The sequence below is a fragment of the Prenolepis imparis genome, unplaced genomic scaffold (genome assembly GCF_030444845.1).
Source record: "Prenolepis imparis isolate NDT839.2.m4 unplaced genomic scaffold, iyPreImpa1.0 SCAF_2, whole genome shotgun sequence".
NCBI lineage: Eukaryota > Metazoa > Arthropoda > Insecta > Hymenoptera > Formicidae > Prenolepis > Prenolepis imparis.
In genome coordinates, this window is record NW_028141160.1 from 10914289 (window position 1) to 10932733 (window position 18445).

General features: G+C 27.8%; 1 protein-coding gene across 3 annotated transcripts; it reads left to right on the plus strand.

The window, feature by feature from the left end:
- The first annotated feature begins 773 nt into the window (after positions 1–773).
- On the plus strand, positions 774–18422 carry Whd (carnitine O-palmitoyltransferase whd). Of its 3 annotated transcripts, XM_083032760.1 has the most exons (16): positions 774–1034; positions 12923–13078; positions 13191–13327; positions 13432–13708; positions 14391–14714; positions 15044–15243; positions 15321–15525; positions 15621–15728; positions 15810–15835; positions 16128–16193; positions 16574–16636; positions 17118–17229; positions 17316–17582; positions 17667–17816; positions 17918–18127; positions 18311–18422. In XM_083032760.1, exons 2-16 carry the CDS (start codon positions 12938–12940, stop codon positions 18407–18409), a joined length of 2385 nt encoding a protein of 794 aa, XP_082888886.1. In that variant the 5' UTR covers positions 774–1034; positions 12923–12937; the 3' UTR covers positions 18410–18422. The 3 variants fall into 3 exon arrangements, with proteins under 3 accessions (XP_082888886.1, XP_082888888.1, XP_082888887.1); XM_083032762.1 differs by lacking the exon at positions 16128–16193; XM_083032761.1 differs by lacking the exon at positions 16574–16636 and having other exon boundaries at positions 775–1034.
- Positions 18423–18445: the final 23 nt, after the last annotated feature.

Here is an 18445-nt window from a genome sequence, read left to right on the forward strand (position 1 = left end):
TCGATATTTCTTTTGCGATATATCCCTAGACACTAACTTTGCAAGCGCGCGAACAGCAGAAGGTTTGTTCTTTTTAGCTGCATTGTTTCACTCTAACATATTGCACTAGTTCATCAGTGCAGTGTTAAAAAGAACAAACCTAGAGATTACAAATTACAACAAATTATCAATAATCACATAAACACCGTATTTATATGTTATGCGTTTGAAAATTATTAAAATATGCTTGTAAACCATTACAATTGATTATTAAATATGTATATATTAGTAAATATGTATATATTCTAAAACAATGATTTTTATAACATGTTGTAAATAATATATTATAATACTTAAAATTTGATTAATATTTTTTGACAAAAATTAGCTAATTAAAGATGTAATTTGTGTTAATTGATTTTTAAAATAATAATATATTATAAAAATTAAAATAATATGTTATAATATTTTAAACTCGATTAATATATTTTTACAGTTATAGTTGATTTCTGTCAAAAATATGAATCTGAGGATAAAGTATTATAACATATTAAATATAACATATTATTATTAAAAATATTTTGACATTAATATAATTTTTTTATTAATTTTGTAATTCTTTATTTTGAATTCTACCGCTCATTATTCTGTCACTCGTGATTGGTTCCGTCGTGTCGTTGCACGTCCAATGAAAAATAGTATTTAGTCTGTCCAGTTTCTAGCGAAAACGCATGCGCGTCACGTGTCACGTCACGTGACGTGAGACTACGGCGCCATCGTCTCACTTTAGTGCGTTTCGTCATTCGTCATCATTCATCATCGTGGCTTTAGTCTGTAGCGGTGCTTCGATTTGTACAGTAGGTGTTTTTCTTGCGTAATCTCCGTATAAGATATACCGCGTAACAGGAAGTGCGTTTGTTGATTCGCGATCTGACGGTTCTACGTCGTCGTCGAACCATACGTCGCAGCGAATACGTCTCGTATTTTGTCTGAAACGCCGACTCGTCCATAGACCTAGATTAATATCGTCGACTTTGCCTACGTATACATCGCCGGTAAGTAGTAACAACCAGTCATTTTCAACAGCTACGTAACAAGATCGTATTCTATTATTAGAGACTAGAGAGAAAGCGTGGTTTACTTTTTGGCCCGGAGGCGCGGTCGCACACCTTCATGTCCAACCAATCGCTCACGAGCTTTAGTCTCTCCTCCTTCTTTTACAGATGTTTGTCCTTTGGAGGACAGTATCTCTCTCTTTCATTTTTTTAGTTTTCAGAAGTTAAATTGAATATTTGCGGGGGGAATCGATCTTGCGAATGTTAATCATTCAGATGTATTTAAAGAGAAGAGAGTCAAGGAGAAGTCTGCGTTTTCTCGTTTAATAACGGCGATATCTATATGTAGTACGCGGTATTTGAATACATGCTTGTTTTTTCATAATTTGTATTGCGTCGTAGTTTACATTAGTTATGATAAAACTGCAAAATCATCGCTAAAAAATAACCACCTGCAAAATCATTGCAAAAAAATATTGCAAAAACTAGCTCGGAAATGATCTCCTGCAGATACGTATCAATCATATATATATTACACTAACATAAAAACTTGTTACTAAATGTGTACATAATATACATAATAACTTGTTACTTATTATCTATATACATATATACAATGCACACATACACACGTATATATTTTTTCATATTTTTATATATTTTGGTATATTATTATACTTTATACATATATATGTATTTGAAATATAATTCTTATCATAATGTCTTTTTTATATTATCTTGTTTTAATAAATAATTAATATTTTCTTTTTTCTTTCATTTTTCTATATTTATAAATCAAACTTTTCTGAAAAACGAATAATCTGTAGAGATATTCAAGCTTCCGAAAATATATGCAGATTTGTCACTGATATTTATATCAATATTTTCATGATGAATGAGTATTTGATGAAGTTAAAGATTTGTATTTATTATATTCTACTGTACCACTCTATTCGCGCATTAGAATATGTATCAGTGATGACTAGACTTTGGATTATATGCAAATTGCATATTAGTTACTTTTTGGATACTCTACAAAAACAATAATGTGAACAAGTTATAACATTTTCAATTAATTAGTTGAAAACAGTATAAATTGTTCACATTATTAATGCTCTCGAAGAATATGCAAAAAGTAACAAATATGCAATTGCATACAATTCAAAGTCTAGTGATGACAATTGCAAGCTGATCGAAATTATGAATATGAAATATAAAGTAGACAGAGTTTGAATTTACGAAAGTTAAAACAGCAGACAAATTTGACTTTTATTTATGAGTAATGCTCAGTTCGTGAGTTTATAAAAATTTATTAACTAGATTAATACAACGATCAAAGCGAAAAAATAATTATCTAATTTATATAAACATTCTCATAAATTACCTAAATTTTATATTTTAATAAAATAAAAAATAAAATATAAAATATAAAATTTATATAAACAATTTTATTCTGTTTACGACACGTGGAAACAGCAATGTGTCAATAAGGTAATGTGTTATAAATTGTGCATAAAAATGCATTAAAAAATGCTCTACAATAAACGCATATTTATTCACTGTTCAAAGTCTTGTATCCTATTTCAGCTCGATATCAGCTGACTACTTATTTTCTATGCCGATTATTATCAATTTCTTTCGCGCGAGATAGCTATATACACATGTAAAGGCGTATTAACGCCTTTTTGCTTTCGACATTTAGAATATTAAATGTTTTCGATTGAATGTATCTTGATATTCATATAGCAGAATTCAGAAATGTATGACAATTTAGCATCTGCCTACACATATAAATTATTAAACATAAGATTAACAGATAAAATAATTCAAATTAAATTAAATCAATCAATAAAACTGTAATTTTTAATTATTTAATCAATAGATATAACACATAAATATTTGACACTCGAATAAAAATTCTTAATAAAATGACTCGAAAGTGTAATGATGTTATAGAGTTTTTGAGTACGTATCGAGAAATAAGAAATCGTTTGTTTAGCTAAACTTATTCTCGTTTCAGTTTTTCTTTTTTAAATTGTCAATTTGTATTCTGTGCTTCTTCTCATTCATACTGTTAAGTACGATTGACAAGATAAGAATAAGCCTAACAATGTTATGATATGTTATGTGATATTCAGAAGCATTTGTTGTCTTGCCATTAAAAAATTTTGTTAAGTTAAATAGACGAATTCTGTTATATCAACAAATCTTAAATGCGTGAAATGTCGCGTACTTTTTACCGCAAAGCTCGGAGAAATTCACGTTTTAAATCACCTAAATATTTTTATAATTGCTTTTATAATTATATAATAAAAACAGTGATATATACAAATCAGTGACGAATCTACATTTGAGTATTTAAAATTAATATTCTTGCAAAATTGTTCTCAAAAAAATTTTGTGAATTTTTATGAATATATAATGAAAAAAAAGAAAAAGAAAAACTACTCACATACACACACACACATGAAATAATATAACTAATATTAATTTTATCTTAATCAACATATTAATTAATAGAAAATTAAAAGGAAAAAGCTAGACAGATCATTAGGGGGAAAGAATGTGTGATATGTTTATGTATGTAGATGTATGTATATGTATGTTGGCTACAATTTGGCTCGCCATGTATTTGAGACCTCTGTCTTAAAATATCTGACGTTGTACGTGTTGTTTTTTCCGGGTCAAAGTCCAACTCTTGAAGCAAGGTTTTCCTTTTTTCTGAAATTGTGCGTGAAACATGTGCGATCAACGACTTATGCACATGTTTCACGCGCGCAAAAGTCGATTGCACTATTCAGACAACGCATCTCATGCAATTAAAATGGTCATTCAAGTAAAGAAAAAGAAGAAAAACGTGATGTAATGTTTATTAAATTAAAAAAAAATTATAATAAAAATCAATCGTATAACAAATGAAAAAAACAAAGAATAAATTAAACTTAAAACGTGCTGCTGCTCATATGTTTCCTCTGAAGCCACAACTTTCCGAATGACGTATTACAGAGTCCGGTTCTTTACACATGATTAACACATACGTTGATCGCGCATCCATGTGACGGTCAAAGTCCAACATAGCAGCAAAAGTGCTGAGATACTAGTTATAAGACGGAATTCGGCCTTGGATAGGTTATACGGCCTTAAACGTTAAATTTTATTTAAAAGATTACACATTTTTTATTGATGTCTTAATAATTTGCAAATTTAATAAGTAATTTTTCTGTGCATTATCTTTTCGCATATGTAGACAATTTAATTTGATAATATTTATATTTAACACTTTATATTTGTATTTTGATTAAAATATTGTCAGACAAACTTTGTTTTGTATATAATTTTTTTATAAGTCACAATATTTTATGTAAATATTTAAAATTTTTAATTCTTAAACTTTTTAATTTTCTATCTCAAATTTTCTTTAAAATCTTTAATTTTTAATTCAATCGTACTTTACTTATAATAATACAATAATTTTCTATCAGCTTATGTATAATTTATCTATATATTTAAATATAGCACATCTCTGGTATTTTTATCTAAAATATGATATTTTTAGTTATAATTAGACAGCACATATTGCGATTGCATTATGTGCAATTATGTCTAGCGAGATTTTCGATTGCGAAAAGCATTATGTGTTGGTGCAGAGTCTTGCGTTATCATGTAGATTGTAGAAAGTAGCTCTGTCATATTTCTCTCTCCGTTGTCTTCATAATAAACTTGAAGGCCGTGCTATGCTACGCATTTTAAATTTATCATCAAATCATTAATCAAAATTGTAATAGTACACAGAGAGAATTTTCTCTTAGAATTTACCCTGAAAATCATGGTAATCGTGGAAAATCATGGTAATCGTTGCGACATTTTATATTTATTGAATTTGATGTTTATTTATTATTTTTCGACGGCATTTAAATTTATATTACACACTATGCATACAAATTAACAACATCATGATTACTCATCGCGCATAAGCACATGACAATGATTCGCATTCTGAATTTTACTGCATATTTATAAACTCATTGAAAAAAAGGGTCGCGACCTCTGTGACCTCCATGACTGTACAAAGATAAATTCAAATCAGTAGCGGATCCTGGGGGGGGTTTGGGGTTAAACCCCCTCTCCCTCTTTGGAAATTAAAAGAAACAGTTTTGCTGAATTTGTTTAAAAAATGTAAGTAAAGAAAAACAAACATTAAAGAGCTATCGACGTCGTTGATCCTGGAATAAATAAATCTAATCATGAAACCAAAAATATTAAATAAAATAATTTTGCAAACCCCCCCCCCCCCCCTCCATTATCGACGTCAGGATCCGCTAGTGGTTCAAATAATAATATATTTGTACTATAAGTTACTTTAAATATTTTTTTATAGAATCTTATTCTAAAATAAAAATATTGAACGAGTCAATTAACCAAAGAATCGATTTATAAATAAAATTTTGTTTTAAATTTAATAATTTTTAGTAATATCAAATTATGTAATGTAAAATATTATATTTAGTAAAATTAACAAAAATAAATAGATAAAATAAATAGCATTAAAAATTATATAGAAAACACAGAAATAAATACATTTTTTATTGAAAATTTAATAATACTATATACATAACATTATATTTATTATATACATATATATGTATATTTATAATGCGACATATATATAATTCATAATTGAATTTTTTCACTTTCCTCCCAAAAATGCTAAATTTCATATATCAACGATATAACATTTTAGAATCAAGTTAAGATTGAATTGTATACATTAAAAAAAGATGATTGTTTCGTTCTTGATCTTGATTTCTGTTCTTGCTAGCTCCGTTTTGTTGATTAAGTTCGAACTTTCAATGTGCAATTATGATTTTAAATCGGCATTTAGTGTGAGACAGGCTTTAAAACAGTTGCACAATGAAGTAATCTTACTGCAGATAATTGTGAAGTCTAATTATTTCTTATAGTGACGAGCATATATTTGTTTCTATAGACAAGTGACGTCGGGTGCGCGATATTATGTTGATTATATAGTAAGCGCGATAAGCTAGTATGATGTATGTACGTCTTCATGCTGTGTAATCAGACAGAGAAACAAGAAGAAATATCTTATCGCGACGACGTCAATAATATTCTTTATTTCATCTTATATCACAAGCAAATATTTTCTATATCGATAATACTTTTATACTAATTGCATAAAATAATAATGTACTTTGGATTTGTTTCTTATTAGTGAAATATCACAATTATTTTTACGTAGATGTTTAAACTTCTATTTCCTGAAAGCAATTATTCGAGAAGAGATTTTCAATGCTGGTTGACTTGACAGTTTTATTATCTGAAACTTTCGAGTAATATTACAATCGCATAATTAAACAAAATTGTGTAATTACGTAACTAAACAATAAAATCTTTAAGGAAAAAACAACAGTTTAAAAGTATATCAAGAACAATTCAAAAGAAAATATTTACAAAGAGGAATAATCAATTTTTGTTCGTTTTTTACTTTCTCACACGCCTAACTTAACATTTTGATATTTTATCTAAATAAATAAATTAATATTTAAAATAAATAATATATATAATTTAATTTGATTAAATATTATCAATCAATAAAGAATTGAATAATGGAAATTAATATTAAATACAGATATTAGATTTAAAAATTGCCTGTTGCAACTATTTAAATACTGAATAGGCTATAAAATCAGTTGGTCACATCTTATATTATATTCATACTCTATGTTAATAGTTAATTTAATGCTTTGCTTCAGAACTGTTTACTGCTGCACATCGTTTAACGTGAAAATTTTTTGCGACTTATAATATTTCACTTTAGTGATCTTATAGTTCACTTTACAGATTGGATTTCAGGCTGACTGTAATAGTTATCCGGCGGAACTTACATCACGTTCTTTAAAATGATATATGTATAGATAACTTTGCAATTAGCCAATAATCATATAATCATGTACTATTTGTGTATCGTGGATTTCTGCCCCACACAAAAAGTAAAAATTCTGCATTACGAAAAGAAATCGTCTTATTGTTTACCATGCTCAGAAAATAGCATATATATGTTTGTATTTTTTTGCTTTTTATTAAGTGCTAAAGAGAATGATTAATTATCATTAATTATCATGAATCGCGAATAATAATGTCATTGATAAATTAAATACGTAGAATTAGAATCACATAATATTTTAATATGATATTATGACTAGAACTTTTAAGCTTAATAACAGGAAGTTAAATAAATAAACATGAGCATTTTTATGCTGCAAATAAAAAATGTAAAATTATGTACACCACAATGATTAAAAGTCCAAGAAACGTTTATTATATTGTATGTATTAATATATGTAAATAATCGATTGTACTCTTTTTCTCTTTGTATATAATAGAATAGCGTTATAAACTTATATATATTTATAATATTTTATTAAAGTCATTGTTCTTATAGAACAATTTACTAAACTTTTAATATTTCTTTTAAACATTTGTGATAAAACGAGAAAGAGGAAAAATAGAAAAACAAAAAAAATGCTAATATTGCAGAATTTACTAACATATGTGCAATATAAAACAAATACAGATTATAATACTATTTTATTAATCTTAATATTATGTTTAAAAACGGAAACAATTAAAAACAAAATATAAATAATATTTATAAAAATTATATTATAGAAAAATTGTAAATAATATTATGAGTGTTCTATTTTGTTATTTTATATCATATTCAAAGGAAATGCGTCACGTAAATTTTTATATCATATATCATATTACTATTGTTTAATTTTAATCCAAGAAAATATACAATATAGTTATACATTAGCAGAAAAGTAATTTTAAAATTGGGACTTGCTACTGCATATTCAATGAATTTTTTAGCGATATTCCAATCCGAATCTTATCAATTCACTTTCGTGATTAAATAAATAACAGAACAGAATGTTTATTCTGGAATCAAAAGAGGCACGTATCTGTATCTCATCGAAATTATAAAACCTTTATGTGTAATATTGCGCGTTATCATTTCCAGACTAAAGTTACACCGAGACAGAAGTACTACCGTTTGATATGATATCTCGCTGATAAATAATGTAATCTTTTATTTTACAATTCATTATATCCGGGTTAAGAGGGAGCTTACATAACTTATGAGCAAACGAGTAAAAGAAAACTTTTAAAGATATTTACAATGAAGAAATCTACATTCATATAAAAAATGTAAGATATCAAATATTAAATTCAATATTAAAAATATTGATCTAATAAAAAAATTAATTAATTTTAAAAGATATGATGCATATATTAAATAGTGAAAGTTGACAGAAAATATAGATATTTCTATTGTCCATTACTTATATAAGTAAATTAAATTGTTGTAATATAAGTAAGCACTTTAATTTTTAATGAAATATATTCAACATAAATTCTGTTAAATAATGTAATATTTTTATTAAAAATTTTATTTGACTCATCTATTTCTATATATTATTTATATATGCATAGTTTTATATCAGTTGATGTTATTTTACACAAATTATTATAACTGCACACATGACAATTTATCATATCGATAATAATCTATTTGTGAAACATTAGATATTTATCTATTATATATATTGATCGCATAATAAAAAATATTATACATATTATAATTTATAAATTGTAATTATATAATGTGATATTAAATTTTATTTGAGAATTCATCTTTTAATAAGTAATTTTGAAAGATTTTTAAGTTTACAAAGAAACTGATACATATATACATTTATATCGATAATTATTAAATTTATTTTCTTATTTAATATATTATATCGAACGATCACATTTTCATGCCTTCTAATTATTCAGTTTTTTTTTTGCCTAACAATAAGTCTTTTCAGATTAGAATAAAAACACTCAAGAAGAGATGAAAAAGAAATCGAAAAATTAAAATTACAATTTGAAAAAATCTAAAATTTTGAATAAACTAGAGAAGAATGCGAGACACTATTAGTAAATTGTGAAAGTGAATTGATAAGATTCGGATTGGAATACATTCGTCAATAAAATAGTTTATAAAAAATTTTATCTTGTGATGAGAAATTTATTTTATCACAAATTTTGAAGCAAATTGCTTTGACCATAAATGAAAATAACGAATCAGATTGAAAATATCATCGAATAAATTTACAAATTTATATCTGAGTATAAAATCGATTTCTTTCAATCAGTAATCTATTTTATTTACTGCGATTATGCATCGTAGATAATTATTTACAAATGGGATCCAAATTTTTATAAACTAGCTCGATTATTAATGATAACTTTATATACATATATGTATACACACCCACATACAATTTCATAATAATCTCTGACGTATAATGATAAACTCGAGATTGTATCGTAACGCTAAAAATGTTGTCTTTATTAGTTTTCTTTTATTTCCGTAACAAGAGATATGCAATCACATATCGTTATAAACTCCAATAATCACAATACACAATATTGCACGATGAATATAATAATGTATAATATTACGAATTTTGAAATCAAACAATCAATAATAGGCCAACTTGCGAGCCGAATAATCAAGATGTTAAACAAATTCTTTATTAAGGAATAAATTAAGTTAGATGATAGCGACGCATTATAAGGCCAGCGTGAAATAAAATTAATAATATCAAAATTAAGATAAGGCTCGTGTATAATTAAAATCAAACAATCAATAATAGGCCAACTTGCGAGCCGAATAATATACACATTAATTATACACGAGCCTTATCTTAATTTTGATATTATTAATTTTATTTCACGCTGGCCTTATAATGCGTCGCTATCATCTAACTTAATTTATTCCTTAATAAAGAATCTGTTTAACATCTTGATTATTCGGCTCGCAAGTTGGCCTATTATTGATTGTTTGATTTTAATTATACACGAGCCTTATCTTAATTTTGATATTACGAATTTTGAACATTCAATTGTGAACAATCTAAATTTTATTTATAATATTATTTTATTTATATTATTTTATTTATAATTCACATTTTGATAGTTTTTATTAAGAAATGCTGTGTATAATTACTCTCGTATAATCATATTTGTGATTAATCTTGCGAGATTATTGTTGACACTATCAGTTTTGTTTTTCCAGAATACTTTCTGTGTAGAATTTTTTTTTCTTTCATACATTCGTCAATAAAATATATGTATACTTGATAAATGAAAGGCACAATATACGACCTACTTACGTGAGGAAGGAGTTTGTTTAATGTAATTTATTTATGATGACATCAATATATGTTCTATCGCAGTAAAGCATATGAATTTTTATTTGATCGATTAATATATTGTAAAATAATGATAGAGAAATAATAATAAAACAAATAAGCATTCTGGCTTACATTGAAAATACAGAAAATTTGTGAGAAATGAACAAGCACTTTATAACGTTCTCTGATAAGAGAATGTTGATATTATTTTATCGGGGAAAACGATCAAAGAATGACTAATATGTATATTGAAATAAGAATAACGGGCGGACCAATTAAATTGTTGAATTGATACACGCCTACCAAAGACCACACGCAGATAAATTATCACGTTTTCGTTAAAATTATCGACTTTATCAATTGACATATTATATACTTTATCATTGTCGAAAAATTCAACGCTTATAAAGGATATGTTTTTGATGTTATAACATAGATGCAACGTGATAGATGCGTAAATACATCGTGTTCTATTATTATAGCTCTAAATTTATAATAGTTTCGGACGAGTCGTCGTTCAAAGTCCAAGGTTATTACGCCACATTTGATAATAAATTTCATTGGTTCAATATTGAAAAGAGAAGAGAGAACTAGGGAATGTGTGGTAATATTACCTACAAATTGCATAACTGCGTTAGTGATAATTAGAAGCGGAAAATGGCTTATGCCGTATCAAATTTTCTTCTAAATAAAAAGAGTTGCGCACACAAAGATTGATCTTTCTTTGAATTTTCATATGAAAAAAAATTAGATACTATATGTATATGAAATCAAAACACAAATATTATTTATAAAAGTATAATTATATGTAAGATTATACAAATGTACATTGCCTATAAAGCGTGGAATTCTGTTTCTCGTTTTGTTTATATGATGTCATTCTGTCCAAATATTTATATATGATGTCATTCTGTCCAAATATTTTTCCATAATTATATGCAATGTTTGAAAGGACAGCACTGTAAAACTTTTACTAATCGCTTTACACTGTTCAACACTTACTACATTATTAGCAAACCGACTTTCCTAGTGAAATCAGTTGAAGAGAGATCCTTAAATGGCGTATCAAGTAACATCTCATACGCTCACGCTGAAAAGGCTCCGATCTGAAAGCGTGACGGTTTGTATATATTATATTCGCTCGCGCGTACATCCTATATATAAATTATTACCGATTATTTTCTTCTCTCTTTAGGAGAGTAATATGTTTGCCAATATTTTTTTAATTCACGCGTGCAACTCGTTGAATTAATTACGTATCGATTCGGACTTATCGTCATTTTTCTTTTTTATTTTCCCGATTGTTTACTTGAATGGAAATCGAGTAAAATGTAGAAAGACTTTCTATCTCACACGCTCACGCTCTCGCAAACTTGTACTCTAATCAAATAAAATGCATACAATTAACGAGAATGTAACATGAAAGAGGGATTCATTTTCAACACCATCGGTTCACATATTATTCTTACTGCAACACTAATTTGTTTTGTATTGTACTTTGATGTGACATACTTTTAATTATTAAATACATTACACTTTTATTTCACGACGACCTCCAATTCATATGTATAATATTCCCTTATTGTTCAATAATAAAAGTGATTCTAAAAGAGTAATATCAACTTAGAAAGATTTTTTTATGTATCCTGTATAAAGAAATACTCTAGTTATTTATGACATTTTTTTATATTAACAGTACTGTATTAATAATTTCTTAGAAATTAAAATTTTATTCATTGTACATTGTACATATACATCATATAATAATTAGTATTAATAATTAAGAAATTTAAAAAATAAAAATAATTTAAAAAGAATCCATTTTTTAAATATTAAAATAAATAAATTAAGCATTTAAATATTAAAAATATGATATCGGGAGTTAGAGGATTTAATTTCGGAATTTAAGAAATAAGGAAAGGAGGAAAGAAAAGAGTTACGTAACAGCTGATATTAACTAAGAACGCAATTATTGTTAGGCATCTTTTGAAAGTCGAATATGTTTGACCTCGTCAAAGTAAGTCTACCGTAAATGACAAGTACACCAAACTCGCTTTTTGATGCTCATATTTACCAGTTTGACACGATCTATACAATACGTTTACGCATACACGCGTGCGCACCGCAATTGAAACTTTTAAGTAAGGTCAACTGGTATATCTGCGTTCATTCTGCATTATTATCATCGTCACGCTCATGCAGCTCATCTTCACGATTATCTTTGCGACGAAATTGCTTTTTTTCTCATCGATTAACCGTTTCCAAACGGGTCTTTTTTAGAATATGTCAGATTTAAGAAATTAAAAATATTAAAAATATACAATTAAAAAATTATGTATGATCAATTTTAATTATACAAAAATTAGATTAATCTTAATTATATACAAAAATTTTAATTTTTATACGATTAGCATTATAGGCGGATATTTTGACATACTTGTATTTTAAGCTACTGTTTCAATGGTTTCTTTCTTCTTTTTTTTAAGATTATGTAAAATAATGTTTTGTATATTTAATAACATGTGTTTAATAATTTTAACGCTGTGAGAGAGCGTAAATTACAGTTAAGTCGCAAGATATTTATTCTTAAATCAAATTTTAAATTTTAATTACATTTTATAGGAAGGCTAACGCAGAATGGCGGAAGCCCATTCAGCTGTAGCATTCAGCTTCTCGATAACACACGAAGGATGGGATGTAAATTTCGATCGGGAAGTACTTCATTTGGTGTGGCTTTCCGGTGTGCGATCATGGAAGAAGAGATTTTTTCGATTCCAGGTAAGCGCCGATCACATTCTTAATTTCTGAACATTTAATATCGAATATTAAAACATATCTTTGTAAACATATTTTTTAAAACATATATGTATATTTCATTTCTCTCCCCCAGAATAATCTGAAAAGCGGCGTTTATCCGGCTTCTTTGGAAAGCTTGTGGATTACTGTGATGTTAGTAACGGTGATACACTTTGCCGGTTATAAGGTTCCGTATGACCTCGTTGGAAAAATTTCACCATATCTTTCCGGGTAAGTCGATATAATTTCGTTCGATCGCAAGATGTTTATGATTCATTGCATTCGCAGATTGACAATAGTTTCTGGAATTAATGACCGTTTTTTTTTTGTAACAGATCCTCTATACTTGCGCACCTGGCAGGCTCTTTCGTAGTCGGACTGTTCTTATGGCTAGCGGTCATATACGCGATTCGATACACATTGAAATTATTACTTATGTACAAAGGATGGATATATGAACCAAGGGGTAAGGGTCACAAGTTATCAAGATTGACAATAACCTGGCTCTTGCTGGTAAAGTTGTTCTCCGGTTGGCATAAACCTATGCTGTACAGCTTCCAAGGATCACTGCCACGATTACCACTGCCGACAGTAGCCGACACTATGAAACGGGTTAGATCAATAATATACTTTATGATGTTATGTTAGACACGTTAATTTACTGCGCTCGCATACTTCAATTGAATTTCGATATCACTATCCATGACTGTATCTATTTCGCTTTATTTCATAAAATACTTAATTTTTATCTGTTTTAATTTTATTTATAAAGTTTGTTTTAATGGCATTAATGATGGTTTATTATAAAATTTTTAATTGCTTAGATCTTAGATTGTAGAGTGTAAATAACGATTTTTTTTTTTTTGCTTTTTATTTTATTTCTGAGATTCAGTTTATATTGATAAATCTTATTATATAGAGAATTATTTCTAATAGCATAATATTTTCCAAAATGTGTGGATAATTAATGATGGTTATTTATAAGATTTTTAATTGCTTAGATTATAGAGTGTAAATAATGATTTTTTTTTTGCTTTTATTTTATTTCTGAGATTGAGTTTATTGATGAATCTTACTATATCGAGAATTGTTTCTAATAGCATAATATTTTCCAAAATGTGTGTTTTATTTAATTCTCAAATGTCACACATTACAATAAAATGTAAGATTGTTATTAATATATTGGAATGCTTGAAAGTTATCAATGGTGAAAAAATTTTATTGAATGAGTTTTGAATGTTCATGTCTGTTTAAATATTGTAGACGAAAATTTAAAATATTGTTTATGAAATAGTATTTGAGGAGCGTACGGCCGTTGCTGGATGACAAAAATTACGCTCGCATGGAAAGATTGGCCAACGAGTTCCAAAATGGCATCGGCGTCAAGTTACAGCGTTACTTAGTTCTCAAGTCTTGGTGGTCCACTAACTACGTGTCCGATTGGTGGGAGGAGTACGTTTATCTACGTGGAAGATCACCTCTGATGGTGAACTCGAATTTCTATGCAATTGATGCCATTCTCTCGCATCCTACGAATCTGCAAGCCGCACGAACTGCAGCAATTATATATTACTGCTTACAATATAGACGTCTTATCGAACGTCAAGAATTAGAACCGGTTAGTAGCCTTTTTGTTATTAATTTTTTTATTTTACTAAGAATCGAGAAATTATTTAAATACGAACTTGCAATTGTAAGACAAAGCTACTGTAATTAGTATTAAATAGTATAGTTAAGAAAACTTTTTTATTTCACAAAATAATACAATTGTAATTACATATAAAAATTTTTTTCAATTGTTTTATATCTCTGTTTTCACTATTTTTTATTGAAAAAGAAAAATGAGTAAAGCACACAAGAATAAAAAACTGTGAATTTTTACATTTTATTTAACAAATGTAAATATTATTATTATCACATATATCAAAAAATTATGTGCATTTTTAGATTCTGGTACAAGGATTAGTACCATTATGTTCTTGGCAATATGAAAGAGTATTCAACACCACACGAATTCCAGGAATAGAGGTTGACAAGATTGTGCATTACCAAGATGCTAAACATATTGTAGTTTATCATAAGGGTAGATATTTTAAGGTGTTAATTTATTATCGAAATAGAATTCTTCAAGCCTGCGAAATAGAACTGTAAGTTATTTAATTTTTTTATTGACATATATTCTTATCTATTGTGTGTCTATTATGGCGAAAATATTATCTTACAGTCAGATTCAACAAATTTTAAACGATGATTCAACACCGTCGGAGGGAGAGGAGAAACTAGCTGCGTTAACGGCTGGTGAAAGAACTGCCTGGGCGCAGGCTAGACAAAACTTCTTTGCGAAAGGTGTAAATAAAGCTTCTTTGGATATTATTGAGAAAGCTGCATTCGTGGTCGCATTAGACGATGTACCTTATGAATATGATCCAGTATGTTATCCAATAAATTCGACATATTTTGAATAGAAAAAATACTGATTAGATTGACAAACTAATATACTTGTTATGAACATTTCATGTTTTAGGACCATCCAGAGAAATTGGATCATTATGGTAGAGTTTTATTACGTGGAAAAGGATATGATCGATGGTTTGATAAATCTTTTACACTGTGCGTTGGATCCAACGGTAGAGTGAGTAATATTGATTATATTTTCACAATTATATATGAGAATTAAAATTAACTTCATTCTATAAAAATGATTTCTGTTTAGATTGGCTTTAACGCAGAACATTCTTGGTGAGTACATTTCAGAGAGTTAGATTATATATTATAATAATAAAAAATAAAAACTCTTGATATTTTTTATCAAAATTTTTGTCATATAAAAAAGAAATTATTTCAAAATATTGTACGTCCTATCTATTCTACACAGAGATAAGCATAGAGCGCGATTTCATTATATACAATATATTACAAAGAATTAGATTTAGATTTACAATTATATAAAAAATTCAATTATATAATAAGTTCTATTACACACATGAACTTATATATCGAAACATCACATATAATGATAAGTAATGAGCAGGGCAGACGCTGCAGTCATGTCGCACTTATGGGAGTACGTGGTATGTTCGGAGTTCCTGGAGAGAGAGTAAGAATTATAATCTATAGAATTATATTATTTTGTATATTTTTTTCTTTTGCTTCTGAAAAATAACTGTTATATATTGCTATCTCTTTCTTGTGTAGCAAGGACTTCTGAAAAGAGTTGAGGCTGCAACATATATATGTTTATTTTTTTATTTATTTTATTTAAAAAAAACCTCAGCAAATCTTTAGTGCTTTCAGTACTTTTTGCGGCAGACATCTTTAAAGGTTTCTTGGGGTTCTTATTATGCCTATGTTTCAATCTCTTAAATATTATTTTCTCTAGGTTACTTTTCTCTACTGAGTATTTTTACTGACAATGAATGTTCTTCGTATTTCTTTTCGCATTATGACTTTAATATTTCGTACTGATATGCTTATTAGGGCTGATGCACCGGTGATGGGAACTCTATGGGAATTCATTTTGGCTGCTGATAATGAAATTGGGTAATTTTATTCGTGCATTGTTTTCAGATAGAATAATGGGATATAGATTTTTAACCATTCATACTGCATCATTCCTAACAATCATATAATTATATAATTCTTCTATCATATAATTTTTATATTGCTGTAATACAGTGATTATTTCGATTTTTAAGGCCCTTGCACAATGCTAGGCAATAGCGATAGGAATAGCGATAGCGATAGAATAGTACCTATTCTCTATTCCTATTGGTGAATATTTTTTATTCCACCAATAGGAACAGAGAATAGATGCTATTCTATCGCTATCGCCTAGCATTGTGCAAGGGCCTTTATTTGTGCATGAAAATTTGCTAATGTTTTTAATATATAATTGAATATAATTGTTAATTGTTTGATCAGCGCGTTGTGAAACAAAAGATAAAAAATAACACAGAAGCTTATACAATTTTCCAGCTAAAATTGTCTAACTCTAATTATATAATAAATATGTATAACTCAGATATAAGGATGGACATAATGTGGGCACTCCAGAATTTACACCTCCAGCTCCAATTCGATTGCAGTGGGATTTGAATCCTAAATGTATTGAAGCTATCGAGCAATCCTATCAGGTAATAATAATGACATAAAAGGTATTATTTAAGCAATATATTAGATTATAATAACAAATCAATTTTATATTTTATTTAATACATAGGTAGCACACAATATATTGAATGATGTTGAGTTGCGTATTTATGCGCACGATACTTATGGCAAAGGCTTGATGAAGGCCAATTCCATATCACCAGATGCCTATATACAAATGGCACTTCAACTAGCGTATTATCGCGATGCTGGAAAATTCAGTTTAACTTACGAAGCTTCCATGACAAGATTATTCCGAGAAGGTAGAACGGAAACAGTTAGACCATGCACTATTGAATCTGCTAATTGGGTGAAAGCAATGGAGAACAAAACAACGGTAAAAATGAAATAAAATAAACAAAAATATAAATGTTTGATTATTCATATGTTTTTAACAGTTTCTTTCTTTTTTGATATAAAGGTGGATGAAAAAATTAGATTACTAATGGATGCAGTAAAACAGCATCAGAGAGGTTATCAGGATGCGATGTGCGGTAAAGGAATAGATAGACATTTATTCTGCTTGTATGTAGTATCAAAGTACTTAGAAGTAGACTCGCCATTTCTAAAGGTAATTGTTTTGTTTTTGACTATATCATGTAATGATATATAATGTATCAATTAACAGTTTAATAAAATACAACAAAACATTTTATTATGTTTCTATTATAGGAAGTTTTAAGTGAACCATGGAGACTATCAACATCACAAACTCCACATGGCCAAACTTCAAAATTGGATTTGAAAAAATATCCTAATTGCATTTCAGCAGGTGGTGGATTTGGCCCTGTGGCTGATGATGGCTATGGTGTTTCTTACATAATTGCAGGAGAAAATCTTCTATTCTTCCATGTTTCTAGTAAACGATCTTCCTCAAATACGGTAAAATAATATTTTTAGCTTTACTAGTAATCATTAATCATTTATATTTATTTCTTGAATTTTTATTATCTGTTACATCTTGCATTTGTAAGTACAGTTATACATGTAATATACATCTGTTTATTCATTAAATAATATGCTCGTAATTATTAAGCAATTCTAATATACAATAATTAATTATAGGATGCCGCAAGATTTGCAAAGCAGATAAAGAAAGCACTCGATGATATGAAAAACTTACTAGAGCAGAAAAAGAAAATACATCAGAACGGGTCCGCATAATTTAGTCATAATTTGTAACAGTCTTGCAAAAGCGAT

Excerpts from the sequence above, each read along its gene's own strand:
- Whd (XM_083032760.1), top strand. The coding sequence starts at position 12,938 with ATGGCGGAAGCCCATTCAGCTGTAGCATTCAGCTTCTCGATAACACAC. Across the intron at positions 13,328-13,431 it reads ATTTCACCATATCTTTCCGG|ATCCTCTATACTTGCGCACC; the intron begins GTAAGTCGATAT and ends TTTTTGTAACAG. Across the intron at positions 17,583-17,666 it reads CAATGGAGAACAAAACAACG|GTGGATGAAAAAATTAGATT; the intron begins GTAAAAATGAAA and ends TTTGATATAAAG.